This window comes from Heteronotia binoei, chromosome 5 (assembly GCF_032191835.1).
Source record: "Heteronotia binoei isolate CCM8104 ecotype False Entrance Well chromosome 5, APGP_CSIRO_Hbin_v1, whole genome shotgun sequence".
Taxonomy (NCBI): domain Eukaryota; kingdom Metazoa; phylum Chordata; class Lepidosauria; order Squamata; family Gekkonidae; genus Heteronotia; species Heteronotia binoei.
The window spans coordinates 152910403-152935692 of record NC_083227.1 but is presented as its reverse complement, the minus strand read 5'-3'; the positions used below and the strand labels follow the sequence as shown (position 1 = coordinate 152935692).

General features: G+C 43.6%; 1 protein-coding gene across 3 annotated transcripts in view; it reads right to left on the bottom strand.

The window, feature by feature from the left end:
• The window catches only part of HTR4 (5-hydroxytryptamine receptor 4), a 360697-nt gene that overhangs the window by 161080 nt on the left and 174327 nt on the right, over nucleotides 1-25290 (bottom strand). For all 3 annotated transcript variants that reach the window (XM_060240604.1, XM_060240605.1, XM_060240603.1), the window contains one exon: nucleotides 6668-6793. In XM_060240604.1, coding sequence (XP_060096587.1) covers nucleotides 6668-6793 — 126 coding nt within the window. The remainder of the gene's footprint in view (nucleotides 1-6667; nucleotides 6794-25290) is intronic.

The window sequence follows — 25290 nt, the reverse complement described above, 5'->3', positions numbered from 1 at the left end:
TCAGTGAAATGTGTTTTTCCTCATATCCATGCTACTTCATTGGTTGCAAGGGCTGTGAAATGCAACTATGACACAGCAGGACACAGAGTATAGTCTACTATATCAGAAAGATGCAATGTGCCCAGTTTCAGCAGTGTCTCCTGTGGTTATTGCAATGTACCATTCCATCCTAAAACTCAACTGTTAGCACTGTAATCCACACATATAACATACATATAACAGGCATATCTGTAATGCTATTTCAGCTTTCTCTGTTATTTTGTGAATTTGACTTTGCATCTGCACATAACAATCATTTTTTTTAAAAAAAATCCCCATGCCAAACATCTCCTCCTCCAGGGAGTATTTACCTTTCATAGGCATTTAAAAGCAACTATGTAACTACGATAGCCTCTCTCTCTCTCTCTCTGGCCTTCATCCTCTCTCCCACATTTTTAGGTCAAATTTCCTTGCAGGGTGAATATCTGGTAAATAGTGTGTCCTTCAATCAATTCATAACTGAAATAACTAGAGCATGACAGTATTCTAAACACTCTTTTTAGTATGTTGATAACAATGAGCGAAGTATTTTTTGTTATTAAAGGCTCTGCTCAAAACAGAAACAAAACTGATTTTTTTTTAAAAAAAATTGCTTTAATGTTACACACACACACAACAAATGCAGACAGCCGTTGACCTCCATTACAGACAGTACCAGCTATACAAACTTTCTTCTTTGCATTGTGAAACCTCATGAAAAAGAGAGATTATCTTGTAACTGTGCTTTTAGGACCAAAATAAAAACTTTGTTTCCCAGTTGTTTAATAAACATGCCATCTTTTTGAAGCCTTTTCTTTATGTGGCCAGAGAACACAGTTAACAGCTGCTATTCTTAATTTTTTAAAAAATATATGTTAAAGTATCTTCCTTCTACAGTCTATCCCTTTGCTAAACATACTTCACTCATTCAGCCTTCGTCCATATGGACTGCTTACATCTTATATTACCATTAAAGCTCCTCTCTGAACCCTTTCCAACTTGTCATCATCCTTAAGGCAGTGCCCAGAAATGAACACTGTACTCTAGATGAAGCCATAAGCAGAGTTTTGCAGGGTCACACCAAAGATCCATATAGCCCTACATTCTGTTTCCTAATCTTCTGTACTAAAGAAAAATACAGCTAATGACCTATGACCTAGCATGTCCTGAGTTCAAATCTCACTTATAGGATGACCAACCAGATTTGGTAAATTTGGAGGTGGAGCCTGGGGGGGGGGGTTAGAGGAGGAGAGGGACCTCGTTGAGGTATAATGCCATAGAGCCCCTCCTCCAATGCAGCTGTTTTTGCCAGGGGAACTGACCTCTGTAGTCTGGAGATTAGCTTACTTCCAGGAGATCCCAGGCCCACCTGGAGGCTGGCAACCCTACCTCTGCCAAGTAGTAACTAGGAGAGCCAGTTTGGTGTAGTGGTTAAGTGTGCGGACTCTTATCTGGGAGAACCAGGTTTGATTCCCCACTCCTCCACTTGCACCTGCTGGAATGGCCTTGGGTCAGCCATAGCTCTGGCAGAGGTTGTCCTTGAAAGGGCAGCTGCTGTGAGAGCCCTCTCCAGCCCCACCCACCTCACAGGGTGTCTGTTGTGGGGGAGGAAGGGAAAGGAGATTGTGAGCCGCTCTGAGACTCTTCGGAGTGGAGGGCGGGATATAAATCTAATATCTTCATCTACCTTACAGGGTGTCTGTTGTGGGGGGGGGGAGGTAAAGAAGATTGTGAGCTGCTCTGAGACTCTTCGGAGTGGAGGGCGGGATATAAATCTAATATCTTCATCTACCTCACAGGGTGTCTGTTGTGGGGGAGGAAGGTAAAGGAGATTGTGAGCTGCTCTGAGACTCTTCGGAGTGGAAGGCGGGATATAAATCCAATATCATCTTCTTCTTACACAAGCAGCTCTCTCCCCCAATGTGTGTGTTATATGCCGTCAATTTCCAAGTGAGGGTGACCCTATGAATTAACAACCTCCAAAACATACCCCCATTAACAGCCTAGCCTGCCTTAAAAGGCTCTTATAACAGTTACAAGAATGAGCTATGTGGAATGCTGTTAATGAAAGCATATGCTTCACACTGAGTCATACCTTTCTTGTATAAAGTCTGATGCTCTACCAGCAAGTTTACAGACCCTCACGAAAGCTATTGGAATTACCAAATACTACTGCTTCTCACTAGGGGTGTGCATTTTGGAATCCAGGAATTCCAAATATATACGAGAAAAAGCTGTTTCAGGTCATTACCATGATTTCCCAGAGCAGTCACACAAATCCAGGGTTCGTAGATATTACGAAAAATATTCCCGCCTCCCCTCAAAAAAGTATACTTTTTCGTGTTTGGATGCTAATCAGCAGCAATAGCAGCCATTATATTTTCCTGCAATTCCCAGGCAGTAGCTTCCTTCCTTCCAACTAGGGTTGCCAATCCCCAGGTGGGGGCGGGGGATCCCCCGGTTTGGAGGCCCTCCCCCCGCTTCAGGATCGGCAGAAAACAGGGGGGGAGGGGAGGGGAATGTCTGCTGGGCACTCCATTATTCCCTAGGGAGATTTATTCCCATAGAAAATAATGGAGAATTGATCCATGGGTATCTGGGGCTCTGGGGGGGGGCTCTATTTTGGGGTAGAGGCACCAAATTTTCAGAATAACATCTAGTGCCTCTCCCCAAAATGCCCCCCAAGTTTCAAAAAGATTGGACCAGGGGGCCCAATTCTATGAGCCCCCAAAGAAGGTGCCCCTATCCTTCATTATTTCCTATGAAAAGAAGGCATTGAAAAGGTGTGCCGTCCCTTTAAGTGTGATGGCCAGAACTCCCTTTGGAGTTCAATTATGCTTGTCACAGCCTTGATCTTGGCTCCACCCCTAATGTCTCCCGGCTCCACCCCCAAAGTCCCCAGATATTTCTTGAATGGGACTTGGCAACCCTACTTCCAACTGGTTCCAATCAGGCAAGAATTACTCACGCTCAGGGAGAGCACAGAGCTGGCAGCACTACAAGTCTGACTGGCTCCTTTTTCTTTCACTCCATCTTTGTGGGGGTGGAGCTTTTTGTCCCTGTTTAAAGCTCTGAAAGTAGGATGGCTGGGGGTGGGGCCTGTTCAGGGCCCATGAATTCAGGGCCTGTCAAGTGAATTGAATCCCTTGCTCCAATTCACGTAAAAAAGTAAGATGTCTTTGGTGGACAAGCAACACTAGCTCCCCTGCAATCGTGGTATCATTTGGTTCTAAAACAGCCATTTCATCCCACACTGAAAAAAGTCCCTCGTAAAGAATAATGGAAGCTAAATAATTCTGGAAACCTGGAAAAACTCAAAGCTGAATCCCACAATGGTAGCAGGGACCCAAATACCATTTAATATCAGTATTTATGCCCGTTCCAACATCCAAATCCCAAACTACCAGTGGTGTGTGTGAGTTTCAGGTACACTATACATTGCTATTTCTCAAATCTTGGAAATGCTTTTCATTACATCTGGACACAGTAGCATCAAAAATATCCTCTAAGCTATTTTTAAAAGTGTGCCTTAAAGTTTATCTTTATATATATATATACTAGGAGTAAGGCCCGTTGTGGAAAAAAAAAATACAACAGGCTCTAGAAGGAGGCTCTGGGCAAGTGCCTGCCACCCTTGCTGTCTTCCCACTCACCCAAGTGAAGGCATTAACTTCCCCCCACTTCAAGGGGAGCTTATCTCTACTATCTAGAGAGCAGTTGTAAATCTGTGATCTCCAGCGGTTCCCTTGAAGGAAGTGGCATTGTACCTCAAACCCCACCCCTTAAATATCCAGGAATTCCCTAACCTGGAGTTGGCAACCTATCTCCTTCTCCTTATCTGCCCCTCTGATTCCAGCTTTCCATCTCCTTCCCCCTCCCTGCAACTTCTACATAGGCTGTCTTCCTCCACAGTGAGGGTGGGTGTGTGGAACCAAAACAGCTTACATAATTCTCTTCTGCCCCTTTGATCTGAACAACAACCCTGTGAGGCAGGTTAGGTTGGAAGTTTGTGACTGGTCTGAAATCAGTCAGTCAGCTTCCACAGCAAGGACCTGGGTCCAGCAGACCCCACTCTGAAGTCCTAACTCCTATGCCCTCTTCAAAGTCCACCTCAGAATCTCCAGGAATTTCCCATCAACATGGAAAGCTACCACTGAAGGCCTCTGGGCAAGTGTCTGCCACCCTTGCTGTCTTTCCACCCACCCAAGTGAAGGCATTCAGTCCCCCCCACACACACACACCTCAAGGTGAGTTGATCCCTGGCATTTGGAAAGCAGCTGTAATTCTGAGTGATCTCCAGCCCTCACCTGGATATTGGCAACAGTGTTTCCAGGAGGAAATTGTTGGTTTGGAGTCTATGGCATTGTACCTCTCTGAGGTCCCACCCCTCCTCAAACCCTGCCCTCTCCAGTCCAGCCCCTTAAACCTCCAGGAATTTCCTAAGCTGGAGTTGGCAACCCTATCTCCTTCCCTTTACCTGCCCCTCTGACTTCAGCTTTCCATCACCTTTGCCCTTCCTGCAGCCTCTATATAGGAAAAATAGTCATTCTTCGTGGGGGGGGGGGGAGTTTACATCATTCCCTCCCCCCATGTGATCTGAACAACAACCCTGTGAGGCAGGTTAGGCTGGAAGTCTGTGACTGGTCTGAAATCAGTCAGTCAGCTTCCACAGCAAGGACCTGGGTCCAGCAGACCCCAATCTGTAGCCCTAAATCCTATAGCCTCCTCAAAGTCCACCACAGAATCTCCAGGAATTTCTCACCAACCTGGAACTGGCAGCCGTAGTCAGCACTGGGCCCAATTAGTTCTTCCTGAGGCCTGTAGTGAGACCTTTCAGACCAACAGTCTATCTCTGACAGACTGTTTAATAGGGGAAAGTCATCAGCCATTACATCAGCTTACATCATTCTCCTCTCCTCTCCTCTCCCCCCCCCCCTCCGTTGAACTGAACAACAACAGCCCCATGAGACAGGTTAGGCTGGTTCGAAATCACCCAGTCAAGCTTCTATAGCCCTCACCTGGAGATTGGCAACAGTGGTTCCCCAGGAGGAAAGGCCTCCTTCAGAGGGCTTAGGAATTTCTGACCAACATGGAAAGGTACCACTAAGGGCCTCTGTGCAAGTACTCCCCCCAGCCTTGTGTCTTCCCACCCACCCAAGTGAAGGCATTCACTCCCCCCCTAAGGGGAGCTGTCTCTGCCATCTGGAGAGCAGTTGTAACTCTGAGTGATCTCCAGTCCTCACCTGGAGATTGGCAACTGTGGTTCCCCAGGAGGAAATCAGAGTCCCTCTCACTCAGAGTCCATTCTGTCATATGAGCCCACTGTAGCCTAATTGGAATAGAAAGAGTGAAGAGTATTGGCAGGTGGAAAGGGCTCTTCCCTGCTGGGAATGAACATTCCTTTTGCCTCAGTTGAAGAGAAGGAACCCTACTGTTTTCTCATGAGCACGGGCCCGTAGCTGGAGGGGAGGAGGGCTGGGGGGGCCAGGCACCACAAATCTTTCCCCTGTTTTACACCCTTGTACCTCCTTGCCTGCTCTCAGACAGACTGGTCCTGGACTTCCTACAACCAGGCCCTGAGAAGAGGCAGTACTGATCAGGAAGGCTCCTGTCAGCAGAGAACTGTCTCCCTCGAAGGTCAGTGGGCTTATGCTGGAGTTATTGCCTGATGGGGCTGGCAGTGGGCGGGGAGAGCAGAATCAACCAATGGCACGGCAGAGACAGTATGAGCCAATCCTGTGCAAGCCACATCTAACTAATGAAAATCCTCAGAATTGCCACCACGGTTGGGCTTTTATTTATATAAGAAGAAGAAGAAGAAGATATTGGATTTATATCCCGCCCTCCACTCCGAAGAGTCTCAGAGCGGCTCACAATCTCCTTTACCTTCCTCCCCCACAACAGACACCCTGTGAGGTGGGTGGGGCTGGAGAGGGCTCTCACAGCAGCTGCCCTTCCAAGGACAACCTCTGCCAGAGCTATGGCTGACCCAAGGCCATTCTAGCAGGTGCAAGTGGAGGAGTGGGGAATCAAACCCGGTTCTCCCAGATAAGAGTCCGCACACTTAACCACTATACCAAACTGGCTGATTTATACGATACGATCACGGCCTATATATATTCAAACATATATATGTTTAATGTACACTTCAATAAATCATCAGTAGACACTTAAGATGTGGTAGCTCGAGCGTCTGACTGGATTTATTGTGCCAAAACTTTTCACAGTGATGTTTCAAAGTAACATTATTAATGGATATGACTAGGAAGGCTTGAGATTTGTACAAAGAATGCCTGAATGATTAAGAGAACGTATCTTTTAGTGCAGCTCTCTCAATCATCTCACTCTGGGATTTACTACATGACTTATGTCTGGGTTTGTTTTTGTTTTTTAAGATATGAGTTTTAGAAATGCAGACACTGATTAATAAAATGATTACACACCCATAGTAAAAATTCTAATCTCGGGAAAAAACTGAATACAATCGAAGTTTGACGTCATAAGGGGGTGGGTGGGGGAAAGCAAGAATATTCTTTATCACAGTGTTTATGTTCCCAGCTGGTTTTGCATTCTTCTGTTCTTGCTGGAAATTCAACTATTCCATCCTGCAAAAACACCTTCTATCAAACAGATTGATGCACTGACTCACCTGAGTTGCCTGTCCCTGCATACAGCCACCATCACCAGCAGATTTCCCAGGATAGCCATAAGAATAACCGCAGAGATAAAGGTGAGCAGCGCAATCCTCTCTGCCACGCCAAATCCCTCAGTTGAGCTATAGAAGGAAAGTAATGAGAAGGGGTTGTAGGAAAATACCAACGTGAGTTGTCTGAAATATTGAACTAGAGATTCACAACAGAAGTTGGCAGACTGTTTTGAATCCATGGATGAAATCCAACCTCCCTACCATCAACAGCTGCACTCATTTTCAACATTTTGTGACCTTTCAACTTAGCAACTCAAATGTTCAGAAGCAAACTAAAAAGGAAGGTTCGTGGCTCAGGTGCAATACATATTACATTTTTCTTGGTCAGTTGAGTATTTGTGTGTGTGTGTGTGTGTAAAGTGCACTCAAGTCACATCTGATTTATGGTGACCCAAAAAAGGGGCTTTCAAAGCAAGTGAGAAGCGGAGGTTCTCTTTTAAATGCTTCACAAGCTACATTCTTTTTTAATGTTACAATATTTCCAGTGGTTTCGTAACCTTTTCAGTTTAATTTCCCTCTTTATCTCTTTTTTCGTATGGGCTCTGGACTGACAGACTCACAATTTGCACCTTCAGTCATGATGGCTCCTTCAGATCTTCTATCGCTCATGCATATTCTTTGAAGAAATGTTCAGTTAACTTTCAGGATCTATATGAACTGTGACATACATAACAGCTAGTTATGCTTAATCAGTAATATGAGCTAAGCATTCCTTAGCCAGCTTTTAAGAAAATAGTCAGCACTAATGTAAAGTATCAGATCTTTGTTCCAGAGCAGAATATTGACTTCCAAAACATCTGGAACCCAGCACCTCTGGAGAGCCAGTTTGGTGTAGTGGTTAAGTGTGCGGACTCTTATCTGGGAGAGCCGGGTTTGAGTCCCCACTCCTCCACTTGCACCTGCTGGCATGGCCTTGGGTCAGCCATAGCTCTGGCAGAGGTTGTCCTTGAAAGGGCAGCTCTCCAGCCCCACCCACCTCATAGGGTGTCTGTTGTGGGGGAGGGAGATAAAGGAGATTGTGAGCTGCTCTGAGACTCTGTCCTTGAAAGGGCAGCTGCTGTGAGAGCCCTCTCCAGCCCCACCCACCTCACAGGGTGTCTGTTGTGGGGGAGGAAGGTAGAGGAGATTGTGAGCCTCTCTGAGACTCTTCGGAGTGGAGGGCGGGATATAAATCCAATATCTTCATCTACCTCACAGGGTGTCTGTTGTGGGGGAGGGAGATAAAGGAGATTGTGAGCCGCTCTGAGACTCTTCGGAGTGGAGGGCGGGATATAAATCCAATATCTTCATCTACCTCACAGGGTGTCTGTTGTTGGGGAGGAAGGTAGAGGAGATTGTGAGCCGCTCTGAGACTCTTCGGAGTGGAGGGCGGGATATAAATCCAATATCTTCATCTACCTCACAGGGTGTCTGTTGTGGGGGAGGAAGGGAAAGGAGATTGTGAGCCACTCTGAGACTCTTCGGAGTGGAGGGCGGGATATAAATCCAATATCTTCATCTACCTCACAGGGTGTCCGTTGTGGGGGAGGAAGGGAAAGGAGATTGTGAGCCGCTCTGAGACTCTTCGGAGTGGAGGGCGGGATATAAATGCAATATCTTCTTCTTCTTCTTCTCTGAACCCTTTATTTTATTTATTTAATCACCTAGAGCCCAGCACTGGCTGGGATGAGCCGATTCATCACATCAAAAAATTCAATTAAAATATCCTGCTCTCCCCATGAACAGGCTCAAGGCGAATTACAGCATAAACATCATAACAGTAATTCCATTAAAACTTTTAAAAGCATCCATTCTAAACAGAAAATCCATACAGATGTAAATTTCATATGGCACTTTAGAGCAGGGGTGTCGAACTCATTTGTTACGAGGGCCGGATCTGACATAAATGAGACCTTGAGGGGCCGGGTCATGTCAGGTTGGGCCGAGCCACATCGGGCCAGGCCACGTGTGTACTTATTTAAGATTAGGTGCAGAGATAAAATTTTATAAAGAACACAAATGCATATTTTTTTAAAAAAAAAATTAAAACATGCTTAAAACGTTAGCACTCATTGGTCTTAAAGATGCCTCCTTTGTATTTCTCCCACGGGATCCAAGGAACTGGGCAAAGGAAGCTCTGGCTCTTTCCTTCCTTCCCCAGGGAGGGGGGGAGAGAGCCTCAGCCAATAGAAGGAAGAGAGGCTTGGCTCAGAAGCTCTGCTGTGCAACTGAGCATGCTATTCCTCCCCCCTTCCTCCCCAAGGGAGGAGCCTCAGCCAATGGAGAAAATAGAGGTTTTGCTCTGTAGCTTCTGTGCAATTGAGCAAGCCTGGCAAAGCAAGCTGTTATGCAGAAAGAAGCAAGAGAGAGGAAGAAGGAAGTAAATGACAGCCAGTTGCTTGGGGACCTGATAGGAGCCCTCCTAGGGCCTGATTCGACCCCCAAACTGCATGTTTGACACCCCTGCTTTAGAGATTGTGCCATACCAGTTCTATTTCTGAGTTTGTTGGTATCCCAGTATGGCCAGCTCTAAGGGTTTCAGGTTTACCAACTCTCTGCCTGCAACAGTTAGAGAACAGGGAGGGCCAGATAGTATTAGATGTCTGTAGCCTCAACTAAAAACTAAAAGCTGGCAGAATAGCTCTGTTTTACAAGCACTGCAAAATTGTAAAAGATCCCTCAGGGCCAGGGCCAATTTAGATGAAGAGAGGCCCTAGGCTACTCCGCTTGTGAGGCCCCTCCCAATCCCCCACCCTTACGACTAGAAGAAAATGGAAGAGTGTTATAAACAAAATTAAGTAAAGCCAAGGATGGTGACGGGTATTTAAAATTCTGCAATTCACAATTTCTCCTCTAAAGGACATAAGATGTTATTGTTAAATACCATAGTGATTGAAAAAAATGCATACATGTTAAAATTAACATTGAAAAACTTTTGCAATAACTGAACTTTGTAAACCTTTTGTGAAATAAGCATTAATTTTTAGGAAAATGAAGTTGTAATGTTATTCTTAAAAAAACAAACTTGAGTTTACAAATTATATTGCCTGGGAAGTGTAAATAATATGATCATGATTACCAGACAGTGCGGCACTTTTAGAATCTATTTTATGTTGTCATTAAACAGTCAGTTTTAAAATACATATTAAGAAGTAAACGACAACCATCAAATACAGGAAGACTAAAAATGTTTTTTTTTTCTAGCCTTCCTCATAGCAAAATCATCCAAAACATCATCAAAATTTGTTTGTCTAAATTTGTCAATCTCAATGTGCAGAATGCTCAGTGTGGGCAACCTCTCTTGAGACATCATGGCCCTTAATTCAGTTTTAATTCTTTTGAGTCTTGAAAAACTCCTCTCTCCCGAGCAGTTAGTGACCATATAGCTAAGAAATAGCCGCAAGATTGCTTCCGCATTAGGAAAGGCCATCTGATTTTTTTTTCTTGTATATAATTTGATAAAGGTCTGTATGAGACAGAAAGTGCTCTTCTATAAGCCTATGGCTTTGTCTCACGTACATGCGAAAGTGCAAAAGTTCATCAATAAGTTTCAAGTGAATATCTTCTGGGTATGTTTCCATCAACAGTTCAACACCTTGCTGAATTTCCTGCTTAGATGCTATTAGATTAGCAAGAATAGAAAACAATTGTGCAACATCACTGTACACAGTACTTCTTTTTAAATTGGCTTCAAGTGCATCTAATATGGGAATTAAGGATTTTATCCTAAACTTCTCTCTTGAAGAAAGTGCATCTAGGGATCAGGTGCACTTCTGTCATTTCTTTGCTGTTCCTTTACTCTTTGTCGCCTTGTTTTGCAGTTAACATTTGGCAAGGTGGCTTTTGCTTGTTTCTCAAGCTCATCAAAATCTTCTCTAATTTTCCTTCAAAAATCCAGAAGTGAACTGTACAAACTTGCACAAGAACTCAATAGCAGGTCTGATTTCTGAAGGGCTTTGCTGACCATGTGAAAATGATCTAGCACACGTGTCCAAAAATGCAGCATAAACACAAATTCCAGTTCTTCCATTTTCTGCAAAAGATTGTTAGCTTGAAGCCTGGTCTCCCTATTGACGTCAGAGTACAAATGACTGAGGGCATCAGTGATAGCACTGTAACTTTCCAAAACAGCTTCTGTGGCTTTTGCGTGTGCATCCCACCTAGTGTCTGACAAATATTTAGGCAGTTTAGATTGAGGTGGCAAAAATGATTTTAGAACCACCCATCTCTTTGTGGAGGATGAAAAGAAGGTATAAATTTCATCGATGATGCCAAAGCAGTTCACTGCGTCAAGGCAGCAATCCACAGCTGAACCGTCCACCAGATTTAAAGAGTGGCCTGCGCATGGAATAAATCTTGCAAATTGGGTTCTTTTCAATGATTTTTTGCTGCATACCGTTGTACTTAGCAGCCATGTTAGCAATGTTGTCATAAGACTGCCTGCGACATTTTCTAAAGTCAATTTCAAGCTCAGTAGTAAAATAGTTGAACACTAAATCAGCCATGCTTTCTCCTGAGTGATCTTTTAGCTCAAGGAAAGTTAAAAATCTCTCAGTTGGCAAACCATCTTCAGGTGACACATATCTGATAATTAAAGTCAACTGATCAGTATGTGAAATGTCAGGAGTGGAATCTACTGAAAAGCTGAAATATCCAGTCTTTCTCACATCAGCCAGAATTGCAGCCTTAACTTTTTTTTGCCGTGAGCTGAATCATCTCCTCACATACAGTTTTTGACAAATAAGAGGGATTGCCTGATCCAGAATGTCCATACCGATTGATATGAGCAAGTAAAAATGGATCAAATTTTGACACTAGTTCTAAAAGACCAAGATCACTGCCATTATTTGGAGATTCAAAGTGTCCATTGTCTACTCTGAATGGTAAGCCTCGTTCTTCAAGAGTGCACATTACAACAATAATTCTCTCCATGACATACCACCAGCACTGCTGTTCTGCTTTTATTTGTTCCTCTAGCTTGGAAGTAGGTGCCTTTCTTGAGGGGCAGTGAGACCCCTCCGGCTGACTCCTGGGATTTGGAGATGAAAACCCCTAACTTTGGGTTTCTCCTATAGCACAACAGCAACCTATATCACAACACATCCTATAGCACAGCATCATTTCCCAATCGAAACATTTTCCAAAGTTTATAAACTCCCCAAATTGCCAAAAAAAAGATTCAAAATAATTTTCTCCAAGCCACGTGCAATTAGGAGGCTTGAAAACGATGCAAAAACATAGCTTAATAATGAACTATAATTTCTCATCTAATAATTCCAGCAGCAGCGAACACCAAGATCCCATCCAACAATCAATACTAGCCATTTAAAAGAGCCAACGGACAAAAAAAAAAAATGTTGTATAAAATAAATATGTAAAACTTTGATTAGATTCTGCAACGGCTTTAGAACAATTAATCTACTATTACTGCATGAAGCAGTATTGTTTGGATTTATTGGCATGACAATTGACACCGTCAATATTTCTTTTCGTATCCGAGAAGTTCTGAGAAAGGGGTTGCGAGTGCAGACTGCAGGCACCGACAGGGCTCTGTGAAGTGTGAAAGAAAGACTTCCCCGCCTGGGAGGGGTGAGGCCAGTGCCAGTCACAGGTGCTTGCTCTGTTCAAGCCAAGGAGGAGGGAAGGAATGGAAGTAGGGTTGCCAAGTCCAATTTAAGAAATATCTGGGGACTTTGGGGGTGGAGCCAGGAGACTTTGGGGGTGGAGCCAGGAGACATTGGTGCGGAGCCAAGAGCAAGGATGTGACAAGCATAATTGAACTCCAAGGGAGTTCTGGCCATCACATTTAAAGGGACTGCACAAATTTTTAAATGCCTTCCTTTCATAGGAAATAATGAAGGATAGGGGCACCTTCTTTTGGGGCTCATAGAATTGGACCCCCTGGTCCAATCTTTTTGAAACTTGGGAGGTATTTTGGGGAGAGGCACTGGATGCTATACTGAAAATTTGGTGCCTCTATCTCAAAAAACAGCCCCCCCAGAGCCCCTGATACCTGCAGATCAATTCCCCATCATTCCCTATGGGAATTGTTCGTGGAGGTGCATGATGGCTCTGGGGGCGGGGCTTCCCCCTCTGGCCAGCTGGCTGGGGGAGGGGGGAAGCCTAAATGGAAGGGACTTGGGAGAGCTTGCTTGCCTGGTCTATCTGCCACAGCCAGCCCCCCACTTGCACTCTCCCACTGATTAAAGTGCAGCATGTACCACTACTGACCTGACCTTGGCTGTGCAGCTGGTTGTTGTTGATTCTGGGCTGCTGGCTCTGGAGTCTGTACTCTGAATAGTGGCATCAGGGACCTAGAAGAGCCAGGGCTTGTCAGTTCATTCCCTGCACAGTCTCTTCAGGGCTGGCCTTAAGGCAATTTGGCCAAATTGGGCCCTGCGGACTGTTCCTATGGGGGCCCCCACACCAGGGCAATCTAGATGGATTTTATTTATATCTCTAAGATTCTGCAGACTGACTGTGAACTGTCACCCCACAAAAACTTTTCCAGTTGGGCCCTAGAGTTTCAAATTGGGTCCCACTGGCTGGCCCTGAGTCTCATAGTTGCTGGGCCCGAGTTGCCCTGCCCTTGCATGAAGTCTTGGGTTTGCAATTTTGGGAGAGGGGAGACTGCCTGCTGGGGGGGGGGGGGGCAGGGCTGTGGAGGCCCCCTAGATTTAGAGGCCCTAGGCTTCAGCCTACTCAGCCTATATATCAATCCGACACTGCTCAGGGCCCTGATCTGTATCGACAGCTCATTCCACCAGATCAGGGCCAGGATTGAAAAAGCCCTGATTGCTGTTTCCTAAATGTAAGGACTTCCTTCCTTCCTTCCTTCCTTCCTTCCTTCCTTCCTTCCTTCCTTCCTTCCTTCCTTCCTTCCTTCCTTCCTTCCTTTCTTTCTTTCTTTCTTTCTTTTCTTTCTTTCTTTCTTTCTTTCTTTCTTTCTTTCTTTCTTTCTTTCTTTCTTTCTTTCTTTCTTTCTTTCTTTCTTTCTTTCCCATTAGTTTATTGGCCTGAAATCACAGCTCTGTATTACATTCATCCATGTAATGGTGACTTATAAGTTGCATATATAATCTCCTACAGCTATCTGTTCTTGTGTTGACTATATTTTTGCATTTCCTTAATTGCTGATAATCATTTTCAAGAACTAGGTATAAATTTATTACAGTTATATACAGCTATATTTAAACACACTTTAATTTCATGTGGCAGTCTCTGTTTTAATACCTCCTGTGTTTATATTCCTCTCCTTTTAAAAATATTTTGTATTTTCACTACAAGTATATTGACTTGTGAATTTATATACTTTATGCCACCTAATCTATACTATTAATTTTATTAGAAAATGTGAACAGTTCTTTGCTACTTATTGTCATTATCTTTATTTTCCTTTCCCTCTCTGTCATAGACTTATTATTTGCATGACACTTGTACATAAGTGTACTATTCATGGTTCTTTTGATATTTTTTCAATATTCTATTTAAAATCTTACATAAATGAAAAAACTTCATGCGCTGAATTGATGAAACAGATCTTCTCCTGTCTCCACTTCCATCCAGCAGCCTATTTGTTGTCCTATAAACCCTCTCTATGGGCAGGGGGCTATAGGGCCAGACTGCCTCCTCCTCCTCCTATTTTACTCAATTCCTCCTCCTCCACTACAAGCCTCCATATGGATTACATGTTGTCCATAAGGGCCCCTTATCCTCACAGAGGATTTTCAAGACAAGCTGCAACTTGATGAGGGAAGGAGAAGGCAAGGAAAGAGCTGCTCTGTCAAGTTCTTCCACAGTTATTTCTGCTGGACTCATCACAGTGAAATAATTATGATGGGAAGGGGACATGGTGCTTATAGGGGCAATCATGCTGCTAACAATCACATTTGCCAGAGACACAGCCGAAAGGTGCTATAGACACACACACACTTTCGTAACTGTAAGGCACCTTTCATGTGCCATGTGCAGGAAATCAAAATGGGTGTATGATGCACTTATGTATTTTTGGCACATGATGAGGATCACAAGTTGAGAGACCTCCAGAACAGAACCTGTTTCACCCACCATCCTCACACTGGGCCTTCAGAAGGACTCATCCTACTGGTATCACTAATTACAATTAACAAGTTGGAAAGCTTAATGAAACTTTTCAGTTAAGAACATAAGAGAAGCCATGTTGGATCAGGCCAATGGCCCATCCAGTTCAACATTCTGTGTGTATACACACACACACACATATATTGGAGCAGAAGTCCATCAGTGGCTATTAGCCACATTCTGTGTGTGTGTGTGTATATATATATATATATATATATATATATATATATATATATATACACACACACATACACACACACAGAATGTGGCTAATAGCCACTGATGGACTTCTGCTCCATATTTTTATCTAACCCCCTCTTGAAGCTGTCTATGCTTGTAGCCGCCACCACCTCCTGTGGCAGTGAATTCTACATGATAATCACCCTTTGGGTGAAGGACTTCCTTTTATCCGTTTTAACCTGACTACTCAGCAATTTCATCGAATGCCCATGAGTTCTTGTATTGTGAGAAAGGGAGAAAAGTACTTCTTTCTCTACTTTCTCCATCCCATGCATAATCTTGTAAACCTCTATCATGTCACCCCGCAGGCGACATTTCTCCAAGCAGTTGTATTATGGATGAGAATATAATTATGCCTCTCCCACTTTCTTCTTGAGTTATGTACATACTTTTTTGGGAATGGTTTTGTACATATTCTTTTTGGATGTACATTTTAAAAAGAGAGAGAGAGAGAGATCTTTGAGGCTAAGTGTAGGACCTGAAAGCCGTCCAGTCACTTCCTATCAAGGAAAAAAATCATTTAAATTACATTCATTTATTCTAAGAAGCAAGTTTAAATGGCATTCTGTAATCTGAATAGCCTGGGTAAGCAGAAGGAAGAGACCGTCCATGTAGCACAGTGAAAGTCACCTTGACAAAGAAGAGGAGTGGAAATAACAAGCACAGCATCACTAGATCCATGCAAGCCGAAACTGAATCCCTATTTCAAGGGGACCTGTCTTTTGTATCACATGGCAGATCTCCTTCACTAAAACGGAACTGATTGATATTAATCTATAAAGATTGGGTAAATGTTAAAGCATTCATTAGCATTGTGTTTAATATCAAAGGTCTTTAAAAGGTTAGAAATATTGATTTTTTTTTTCCATGCCTGTTACAAAGGCCGTTTTCACATTACTGTTCTAAACTAATGTTATTCATTGTTGGCCCGATTTTGAGTAAAGTGAGACAAGGATGGTGGTTTCATACAATAACCCATCTCCGAAGCACTATGGTCATTTCAAACAGTGCCACTTTTCTCCAGCCCTTTTTTGTTGCACAATCTTCCTCCGACTCTTTTTTAATGTTCTAAGATGAAAGCTATAGCTCAGTGGAGTCGTTGCATCTCAGTGGTGGTGTTTATCATTAGACTGGGGTGTGTGTTTTTTTTAAGTCTGAGGAAGATCATGCAGGAAAAAAAGCAACGTTGTAGGAAGCGCAATTGGATATTTTAAACAGTACACCGCAGCAATTCAGAAGCACAGTGAAGGGGTTGAAAATGGAAAAATAAAGCCGTTTCCCTCAAAGGTAACTCAACCATGCTTTGCTAACCCAACACAAGTGGGTTTGTATGAACAAGAAAATAAATTCTGCTAGCAGGTGGTCACCCAAAAGAGTCTGTCTGAAATGACAGAAATAATCCATTAGCAACTAGTTTTTAAAAGAAAACACAAAGGCAATTTGAAAAGGATCAAAAAGTTGGCTCCGTCACATTTTTATCCTGTTCTTCCTCCAAGAAGTTCAGGATGGCATACATGGTTCTTCTCTACCCACTTTACACTCAGGTCACCTCTGTAAAATACATTGCGTTCAGGGAGTGTGATTGGCCCAAGGTCACATGGAAAACTTTATGGCTGAGCTGGGATTTCAACCTGCGCCTGCTAGTTCCTAGTCCAACACCCTAGCTAACATCCCACACCAGCTTTGTAGGATCACTAACTATTCAGTAATCTGTTCATAACCCAGCTACAAACAGGTTTTCACCTTTGTTGTTCAGTCGCTCAGTCGAGTCCGACTCTTTGCGACCCCATGGACAAAGTCACACCAGGCCCTCCTGTCTTCCACCATCCTCTGAAGTCTGCTCAAATTCGTGTTAGTTACATCCGTCACGCTGTCCAGCCATCTCATCTTTTGCCGTCCCCTTCTTCTTTTGCCTTCTGTCTTTCCCAGCATCAGGGTCTTCTCCAGTGAGTGCTCCCTTCTCATTTGGTGGCCAAAGTATTAGAGGTTTTCACTACAGCAGTACTAAATAGCTCCATAAGTCTGAATTTCTACATTTAGACCTCCCCGCCCCCGTGCAATCCTATGCATGTTTACTCAGAAGTAAGTCCCACTTTGTTCAACAGAGCATAATCTCAGGTACATAGGTTTGTCATTTGTAGCCAAAGTCCTGCTGAAATCAGAGACAAGCTAGTCATGAAAAACCCCATTTATTTCAATGGGTGATAAATACAGGTAATTTGTCATTTATTGGGAACTTTACAGCATAACGTACTCCAAGTACTTTGTGTGTACGTAAGAGGAAGTTTCTACCGTTTCAGCAGGCAGCCAGCAGACACCGTGACTAACACTGCCAAGCTACTAATGCAAGAATGCTGTGCAACAGTATTATTTCCCAGACAGAAAGACTATTAATGTCCAAATAGATGTTTCACATCAGTATCCAGGAGTTTAAAAGCAGAAGAAAATCCTAGTGCAGTGTAAGGGCCAGTGCGTTGCGTTTGAGAATATTGGCTTTGAACTGCGGAAATCTAAATTCAGTGACCAGCCAAGCTTCCAAACTCACTGGGTGATCATGGAAATTTTAAAATGCTTTCGTTTATTAACTGTCTTTTGCTACATCTTATCATATAAATAATATTAAGTAACATACAAGAACGTCACGGCTTTACATTTCACTGCAAGGAGAGACAGAAAATTCGTATTTAAAAACTGCATACATTTCAGTAGGATGATTTCCAGATTACGTAATGTTTGTAATGGGAAGATAGCTCCCTTGAAGCTATAGCAACTGGGGGGGGGGGGGGTTACAAGCCCTGAGAACTGTTCTCATGAAAACAAAATACAATAGTGCAGGGCTGAGGGTTTTTTTATTATTATTACTTGTCAGCTAATCCCATGAAGTTTTTATTAATTGGTTAATTTAGTAATAATTTGCAAACATCTTATATGTTTACAAACATCTTTAGAAGATTGCCACAAGAAACGGAATGTAATTCCTGACCATTCTTATATGAAAGATACCATTATCTCCTCCTGTGGTAAATGTAGAAAAGATTAACAGCATACCCTAGAAAGCATGGAAATGTAAAATACCAGCTTCATGCAGCCAATGAAAGAAGGGCAGCGGTTACTCATAAGAACATAAGAGAAGCCATGTTGGATCAGGCCAATGGCCCATCCAGTCCAACACTCTTTGTCACACAGTGGCAAAAATTTTTATACATACACACACACTGTGGCTAATAGCCACTGATGGACCTCTGCTCCATATTTTTATCTAAACCCCTCTTGAAGGTGGCTATGCTTGTGGCCGCCACCACCTCCTGTGGCAGTGAATTCCACATGTTAATCACCCTTTAGGTGAAGAAGTACTTCCTTTTATCCGTTTTAACCTGTCTGCTCAGCAATTTCATCGAATGCCCACGAGTTCTTGTATTGTGAGAAAGGGAGAAAAGTACTTCTTTCTCTACTTTCTCCATCCCATGCATTATCTTGTAAACCTCTATCATGTCACCCCGCAGTCGACGTTTCTCCAAGCTAAAGAGTCCCAAGCGTTTCAACCTTTCTTCATAGGGAAAATGTTCCAGCCCTTTAATCATTCTAGTTGCCCTTTTCTGGACTTTCTCCAATGCTATAATATCCTTTTTGAGGTGCAGTGACCAGAATTGCACACAGTATTCCAAATGAGACCGCACCATCAATTTATACAGCGGCATTGTGATACTGGCTGATTTGTTTTCAATTCCCTTCCTAAAAATTCCCATCATAACTCATCTTTAAGCAGCCCTGCTTCCACCCAAGAGCAATGGGAATCAACAGTGGTGGAAAGAATGTTGCAGCAAACTGCAGGAGAAGAGAGAAATGCAGTGTTGGCCTACAGAGTGTCAACACAGGGATCAGTGGACACTGATGGAGAGTGGTCAAGGATGCAAATGTGATTGTGGGGCTCACCACTGACTTTCATTCCTGAAGGAAGGGGATAGACAGGAAACACTGAGAAACCAGAGAACTAAAAGAGGCTGCACACCTGACCTAGGTAGAGCACAGTGTCATTTAGGAGCATGAGATGAGTTATAGACAGAATATGCACAGTGGGAGTTCCTTCCATTTATAGCTGCCACAGTATTGAGTATCACCTGTGTTTAGCGGTACAGTTGTTAACAGCATGCCTTGCAGGAAGAAGAACCGTACCTAAGCACCATTTAGCCAAAGCAAAAAAAAAGGACCTGTATGTCAGATGTCATCTCTAAAATGTATAGCATTGAAAGGTAACAAATAGAAACCTGCTGAAGGCTTTCTAGTAAGGTATTGGCATGGAAAACACACTAAGAGGGTGAACTACCCAGACCATGCAGAGAAGAAGTGATGTCTGTATCAAGTAGGGTAGATTATAGAGCAGTGTCATAAACAGTAGGCATATCTGAGCCATGAGGAGGTTGTAGGTTTAATCATCTTGTTTTCTGGGCTTCCTCAGAGCAAGGAGGACGCTTTAATCCACATGGACCATCCCTTTAACCGCCCAGTGAAGTCTGATGAAGGGTACTAGCAGCAAGCTTATCTGAATCAGTCAAACAGATATGACAATGTCAATGGCTATACTGTTTACCCATAAGAGCCACACAACAAAAAAACTTGGGTATAGAGTAAGCTGGGGCTTCAGCATGGGATATGCCAAGGGGTTTTTTAGCCATGGCTCCAGCCTGGTGGAACTTTCTGCCAAATAGCACCAGGGCCCTCCCGGACTTAATGCAATTCTTCAGGGTTTGTAAGGCAAAGACGATCTGCCAAGCTTTTGGTTGAGGACCACAATGGTTCCATCATAGACTGAACTCTCCTCCCCCCCCCCCCCCCCGCATCCATCTTTGCTTCAGCCCCCTCCTCTCCTGCCTATGAGACAACACAGTCCAGAGTGGAATGTCTGACACCATCTAAGATAATGTCAACGATTCTTTCTTTTCTTGCTTTTAATTCTGTTTCGAATGATTTTACGCGGCCTGCAGCCTTACATTGTGGAGAACAGGCAATCCATAAATCAAATGAATAAATAAATATTTTATACAATTGGGAGATCACTAGCTGCCTGCCAATTTTGCCTTATTATTCATGCAGTTGGAAGCTAAAGAAAGGTTTGAAACAAGACCAGTGATCAGGGGAAGTTCAAAAACAAGTCGTCTGACTGGAACCAGGCCAGCTGGGTCTTTGTGTTTATTACATATACTCAGGGCTTTTTTTGTAGAAAAAGCCCAGCAGGGACTCAATTGCATATAAGGCCACACCCCCTGACATCACCAGTGTTTCACACAAGGCTTTTTTGTAGAAAAAGGCCCAGCAGGGACTCAATTGCATGTAAGGCCACACCCCCTGACATCACCAGTGTTTCACACTAGGCTTTTTTGTAGAAAAAGCCCAGCAGGAACTCAATTGCATATAAGGCCACACCCCTTGACATCACCAATGTTTCACAGTAGGCTTTTTTGTAGAAAAAGCCCATCAGGAACTCAATTGCATATAAGGCCACATCCCTTGACATCACCAATGTTTCACACAAGGCTTTTTTGTAGAAAAAGCCCATCAGGAACTCAATTGCATATAAGGCCACATCCCTTGACATCACCAATGTTTCACACAAGGCTTTTTTGTAGGAAAAAGCCCAGCAGGAACTCAATTGCATATAAGGCCACACCCCCTGACATCACCAGTGTTTCACACAAGGCTTTTTTGTAAGAAAAAGCCCAGCAGGGACTCAATTGCATATAAGGCCACACCCCCTGACATCACCAGTGTTTCACACAAGGCTTTTTTGTAAGAAAAAGCCCAGCAGGAACTCAATTGCATGTAAGGCCACATCCCCTGACATCACCAGTGTTTCACACTAGGCTTTTTTGTAGAAAAAGCCCAGCAGGGACTCAATTGCATATAAGGCCATACCCCCTGACAACACCAATGTTTCACACTAGGCTTTTTTTTTTTGTAGAAAAAGCCCAGCAGGTGCTCATTTGCTTATTAGGCCACACCCCCTGACACCAAGCCAGCCGGAACTGCATTCCTGTGCGTTCCTGTTCAAAAAAAGCCCTGCATATACTCAAGTTCTCTCAAAGAACTAGTTGAGTTGTATTCCTGCACCGTTCCAAGTATTTACATGTAATTCACCACGCTTTTATGGAACTTCCAGCTTCTGTGCCTGCCCCCATAAACACACACACTTAATATATAAATGTCCGTCTGCAGAAGATCTGCCTCAGATAAAGTGAGCTCTAGTCCATGAAAGCTTATTCTGAGGTAAAACCTTGTTCATATTTAAGATTCCATGAGACTCCTGTTTATTTTTGGTGCAACAAAGTAAAACAGCTACCCTTTTGGAATTATTATTAAAGTCAGGCCTCAGATTCAGCGGGAGCTCGCAGGAGCACAGCTCCTGAACCTTTCTGAGAATTCCTCCTCCTCCTTCCCACCTTGTCCATTGAATAGTAGGTGTAGCTGCATAACAATCCCTGGATGAGATCCACCACCTATTTTTCTACAAAACGACCCCTGATTAAAGCAATATCATATCAGAGTCACAGAGTTAAAAAAGGAGGATCTCTACATGGGGATGGAGTCCCCCTTCTATTTAATAATGTTACTTTTCAGAAACAGCATATACCCCTAATAGCTGAGCTAAAGGCTCATTCAACTGTCATGAGTAAATCTGACTCAGGCAGTTGCTTTGGGATGGATGATGTGAACCTAGCGCAGGGGTGACCAACGATAGCTCTCCAGATGTTTTTCCCTACAACTTCCATCAGCCCCAGCCAGCATGGCCAATAGGCTTCCCAATCCCCAGGTCCCAACAGGGGATCCCCCGGTTTTACAGGCTTCCCCCCTCCCCCAGCCAGCTGGCCGCCGGGGGAAGCCCCACCCCCACAGCTATTATGCACCTCCATGAACAATTCCCATAAGGAATTATGGGGAATTGATCCGCGGGTATCGGGGGCTCTGGGGGGGCTGTTTTTTGAGGTAGAGGTGCCAAATTTTCAGTATAGCATCTAGTGCCTCTTCCCAAAATGCCCCCCCCCCCAAGTTTTAAAAGTATTGGACCAGGGGGTCCAATTCTACGAGCCCCAAAAGAAGGTGCCCCTATCCTTCATTATTTTCTATGGAAGGAAGGCATTTTAAAAGGTGTGCTGTCCCTTTAAATGTGATGGCCAGAACTCCCTTGGAGTTCAATTCTGCTTGTCACACCCATGCTCCTGGCTCCGCCCCCAATGTCTCCTGGCTCCACCCCCAAAGTCTCCTGGCCCCACCCGCAAAGTCCCCAGATATCTCTTGAATTGGACTTGGCAACCCTAATGGCCAATGGCTGGGGCTGATGGGAGTTGTAGGCAAAAAACCATCTGGAGAGCTACCGTTGGCCACCCCTGACCTAGCCCAACAAATGAGTAAGACCTTCTTGAAATTCTGCCCAGAAAATAGCTGCTATATACCTCTGGGCAGTGAACATAGGCAGCAGATAAGCACAGTTTTTAGGGGAAGGGTGGTGGCTCAGTGGTAGAGCATCTGCTTGGGAAGCAGAAGGTCCCAGCCGCTGCCAGTCTGAGAAGACAATACTGACTTTGATGGACCAAGGGTCTGATTCAGTATAAGGCAGCTTCATATGTTCATAAAAATGGCAGCATAATGACCTTAGAGCAGCTCAGTTAACCCCTGCCAGGGATTTCACTACTACCACAAAATCTTAGTATACTACAATACATTTTTAAAATCCCAATGGTTCCACACATTTTCCCCATTAAAGAAGGTTTCATCTTCAAAACATCCTAGAGCTATGAGTGTCAAAACTTCAGAGAAAAGAGCGAGGAAGAATTTCCTTCTGAGAAAGATGATAATTAGATAAATCTGTCAGTTGAACATGGCACAACTTTACTCAGGGTAATTATAGCTTCAGCAACTAATACACAAGCGGCTGATCCAAGTGCAACCTTGAGGAGAGTTTTCTATTCCAATCAGAGCTGCTGATAAGTTTTTGCTGTGGCACCAGTCCTAATTTTCAGATGCTTGCTGAAAAGTTTAGCTTTGGGTCACTGCCTCCTGGCCAGCTAATGAAATGAGCTGGTTTGCTTCTGCAGTCATAAAATTATCTGTTCTCCCTCTAGCATTATCTTTTTAGAAGTCTGAGCAGCACAGCTAGCCATACCAGTCAGGTTCATAACAAGGATCTGTAATTTTCCTTTATATACTCAAAAGCCATGTGCAGATGTATTCATTTCCATGCAGAAGTAAAAATGGTTGTGCAGAGAGCCAGTACATTTTAAGCTTCCTTATCAATTGCAATTCAGCAGTCTCTCTTTCTAGTCTCCTTTTGAAGTTCCTTTGAAAGAGCACTGCTACTCTTAGTTCAGCCACTGAATGTTGTGGTTTCTAACGTCAGACTTATGTACATTTATTCTTTGCATCCTCCTGGATGGAACTGAGACCTAGGTTTCTTGTCTCATTACCGACATCGGTATCTTCATGCCTACTACCACTCTGAAGAAGAAGAATTGAAGATTTTTACCCCGCCCTTCTCTGAATCAGAGACTCAGAGTGGCTTACAATCTCCTGTATCTTCTCCCCCCACAACAGTCACCCTGTGAGGTGGGTGGGGCTGAGAGGGCTCTCACAGCAGCTGCCCTTTCAAGGGCAAACTCTGCCAGAGCTATGGCTGACCCAAGGCCATGCTAACAGGTGCAAGTGGAGGAGTGGGGAATCAAACCCGGTTCTCTCAGATAAGAGTCCACACACTTAACCACTACACCAAACTGGCTCTCTGCATATCGCACCTAATCAATCGAGCCTGCTACTGTCATTCACCTGCTTTTGCCATTTGAAATCACTTTTATAAAGTTTATATGTCCCGTACCTCATGTTACATTTTATGGCGTTCATGTCCGATTTGGCCCTCGTAACAAATGAGTTTGACACCTGAGCTCTAAGGGTTCTGAACAGTTCCGCAGGGCCTGCAAGACTACCCTCTTCCGATTGGCCTTCACTGATTAAGAGGGAAACTGTTAAAGAACTCGCCATCATAAACGTAAACGTAATCATAGCACTAGTATATTTTATTAATTTTAGAATTTTAATCAGAATTTTAATTAAACTGTCAATGTAGTTTTATTTAATATTGTATGACCAATATATGAAATAATGCTGTTAGCCGCCCTGAGCCTGCTCCGGCGGGGAGGGCGGGATACAAATAAAAAATTGTTGTTGTTGTTGTTGTTGTTGTTGAACTGAGTAGTGTTGGAAATACACTACTGCTTTCTTCCTTACCTGTGGTAAAAAATGTTCCTTTTTGTATGCAAAGCGCCTTTAATCAAGAATTCCCCCCCCCCATGTGGTGTTCTTAAAGTTTTGGATATGAGGCCAAGAAGATATAGCCTCATGAAATCCACTCTACCATCAGACGTATAGTAACCTGGCTGTAGTGCTTGAGAGCTGTGACTGGGGGCAAGCTTAGATGGTATTCTAAGCTACATCACAGTGGTGGGGGGGATATGATGAAAGGCTAGCAGAGCCATAGTATCTTCACTTACAATTACTTCTATGGATTTTTTTCCAGTTGCGGCATTGCTGTTGCTTGTGTAATGTTACCTAAATGCTCAGGGTAGGGAGCAGGCTTGAAAGACTAAAGATACCGACTATATCTTATATACCACACCAGCACCAAGGTTACTGGCTGGATGCTGCATATGCCAGCATATCTTCAGTTTACACTGGTGTGTCTTCCAGTAACAGTGGCATAGGTACTCCAAGGTAAACCATTTTTAGCATTGTGCTGTAAATCACAAATCTCCCATATCCTATCTTTTTTTTTACCTTAGCAGTTTTTATATTTATTTATTTATTTATTCCGGGATTTATATCCCGCCCTTCCCACGAGTGGCTCAGGGCGGCTTACAACAGACAACAAAACAATAAAATCGGAATAAATTAGTTACATTTAAAATCAAGCATTTAAAAACCTAAAACCTTAAAATTAGTATTAACTATAGAGTTATCACAGAAATCTAGAAAGCTACATTTATCCAGTCAGGGGTAGGCTAACCGGAAGAGGGTCGTCTTACAGGCCCTGCGGAACTGGGTAAGATCCCGCAGAGCCCTCACCTCTTCCGGTAGCTGGTTCCACCACATAGGGGCTGTTGTAGAGAAGGCCCTGTCTCTCGTTGTCTTGAGATGCACTTCCTTGGGCCCGGGGATGTTGAGAAGATTTTGAGTCCCAGACCTCAGTACTCTCTGGGAAACGTGTG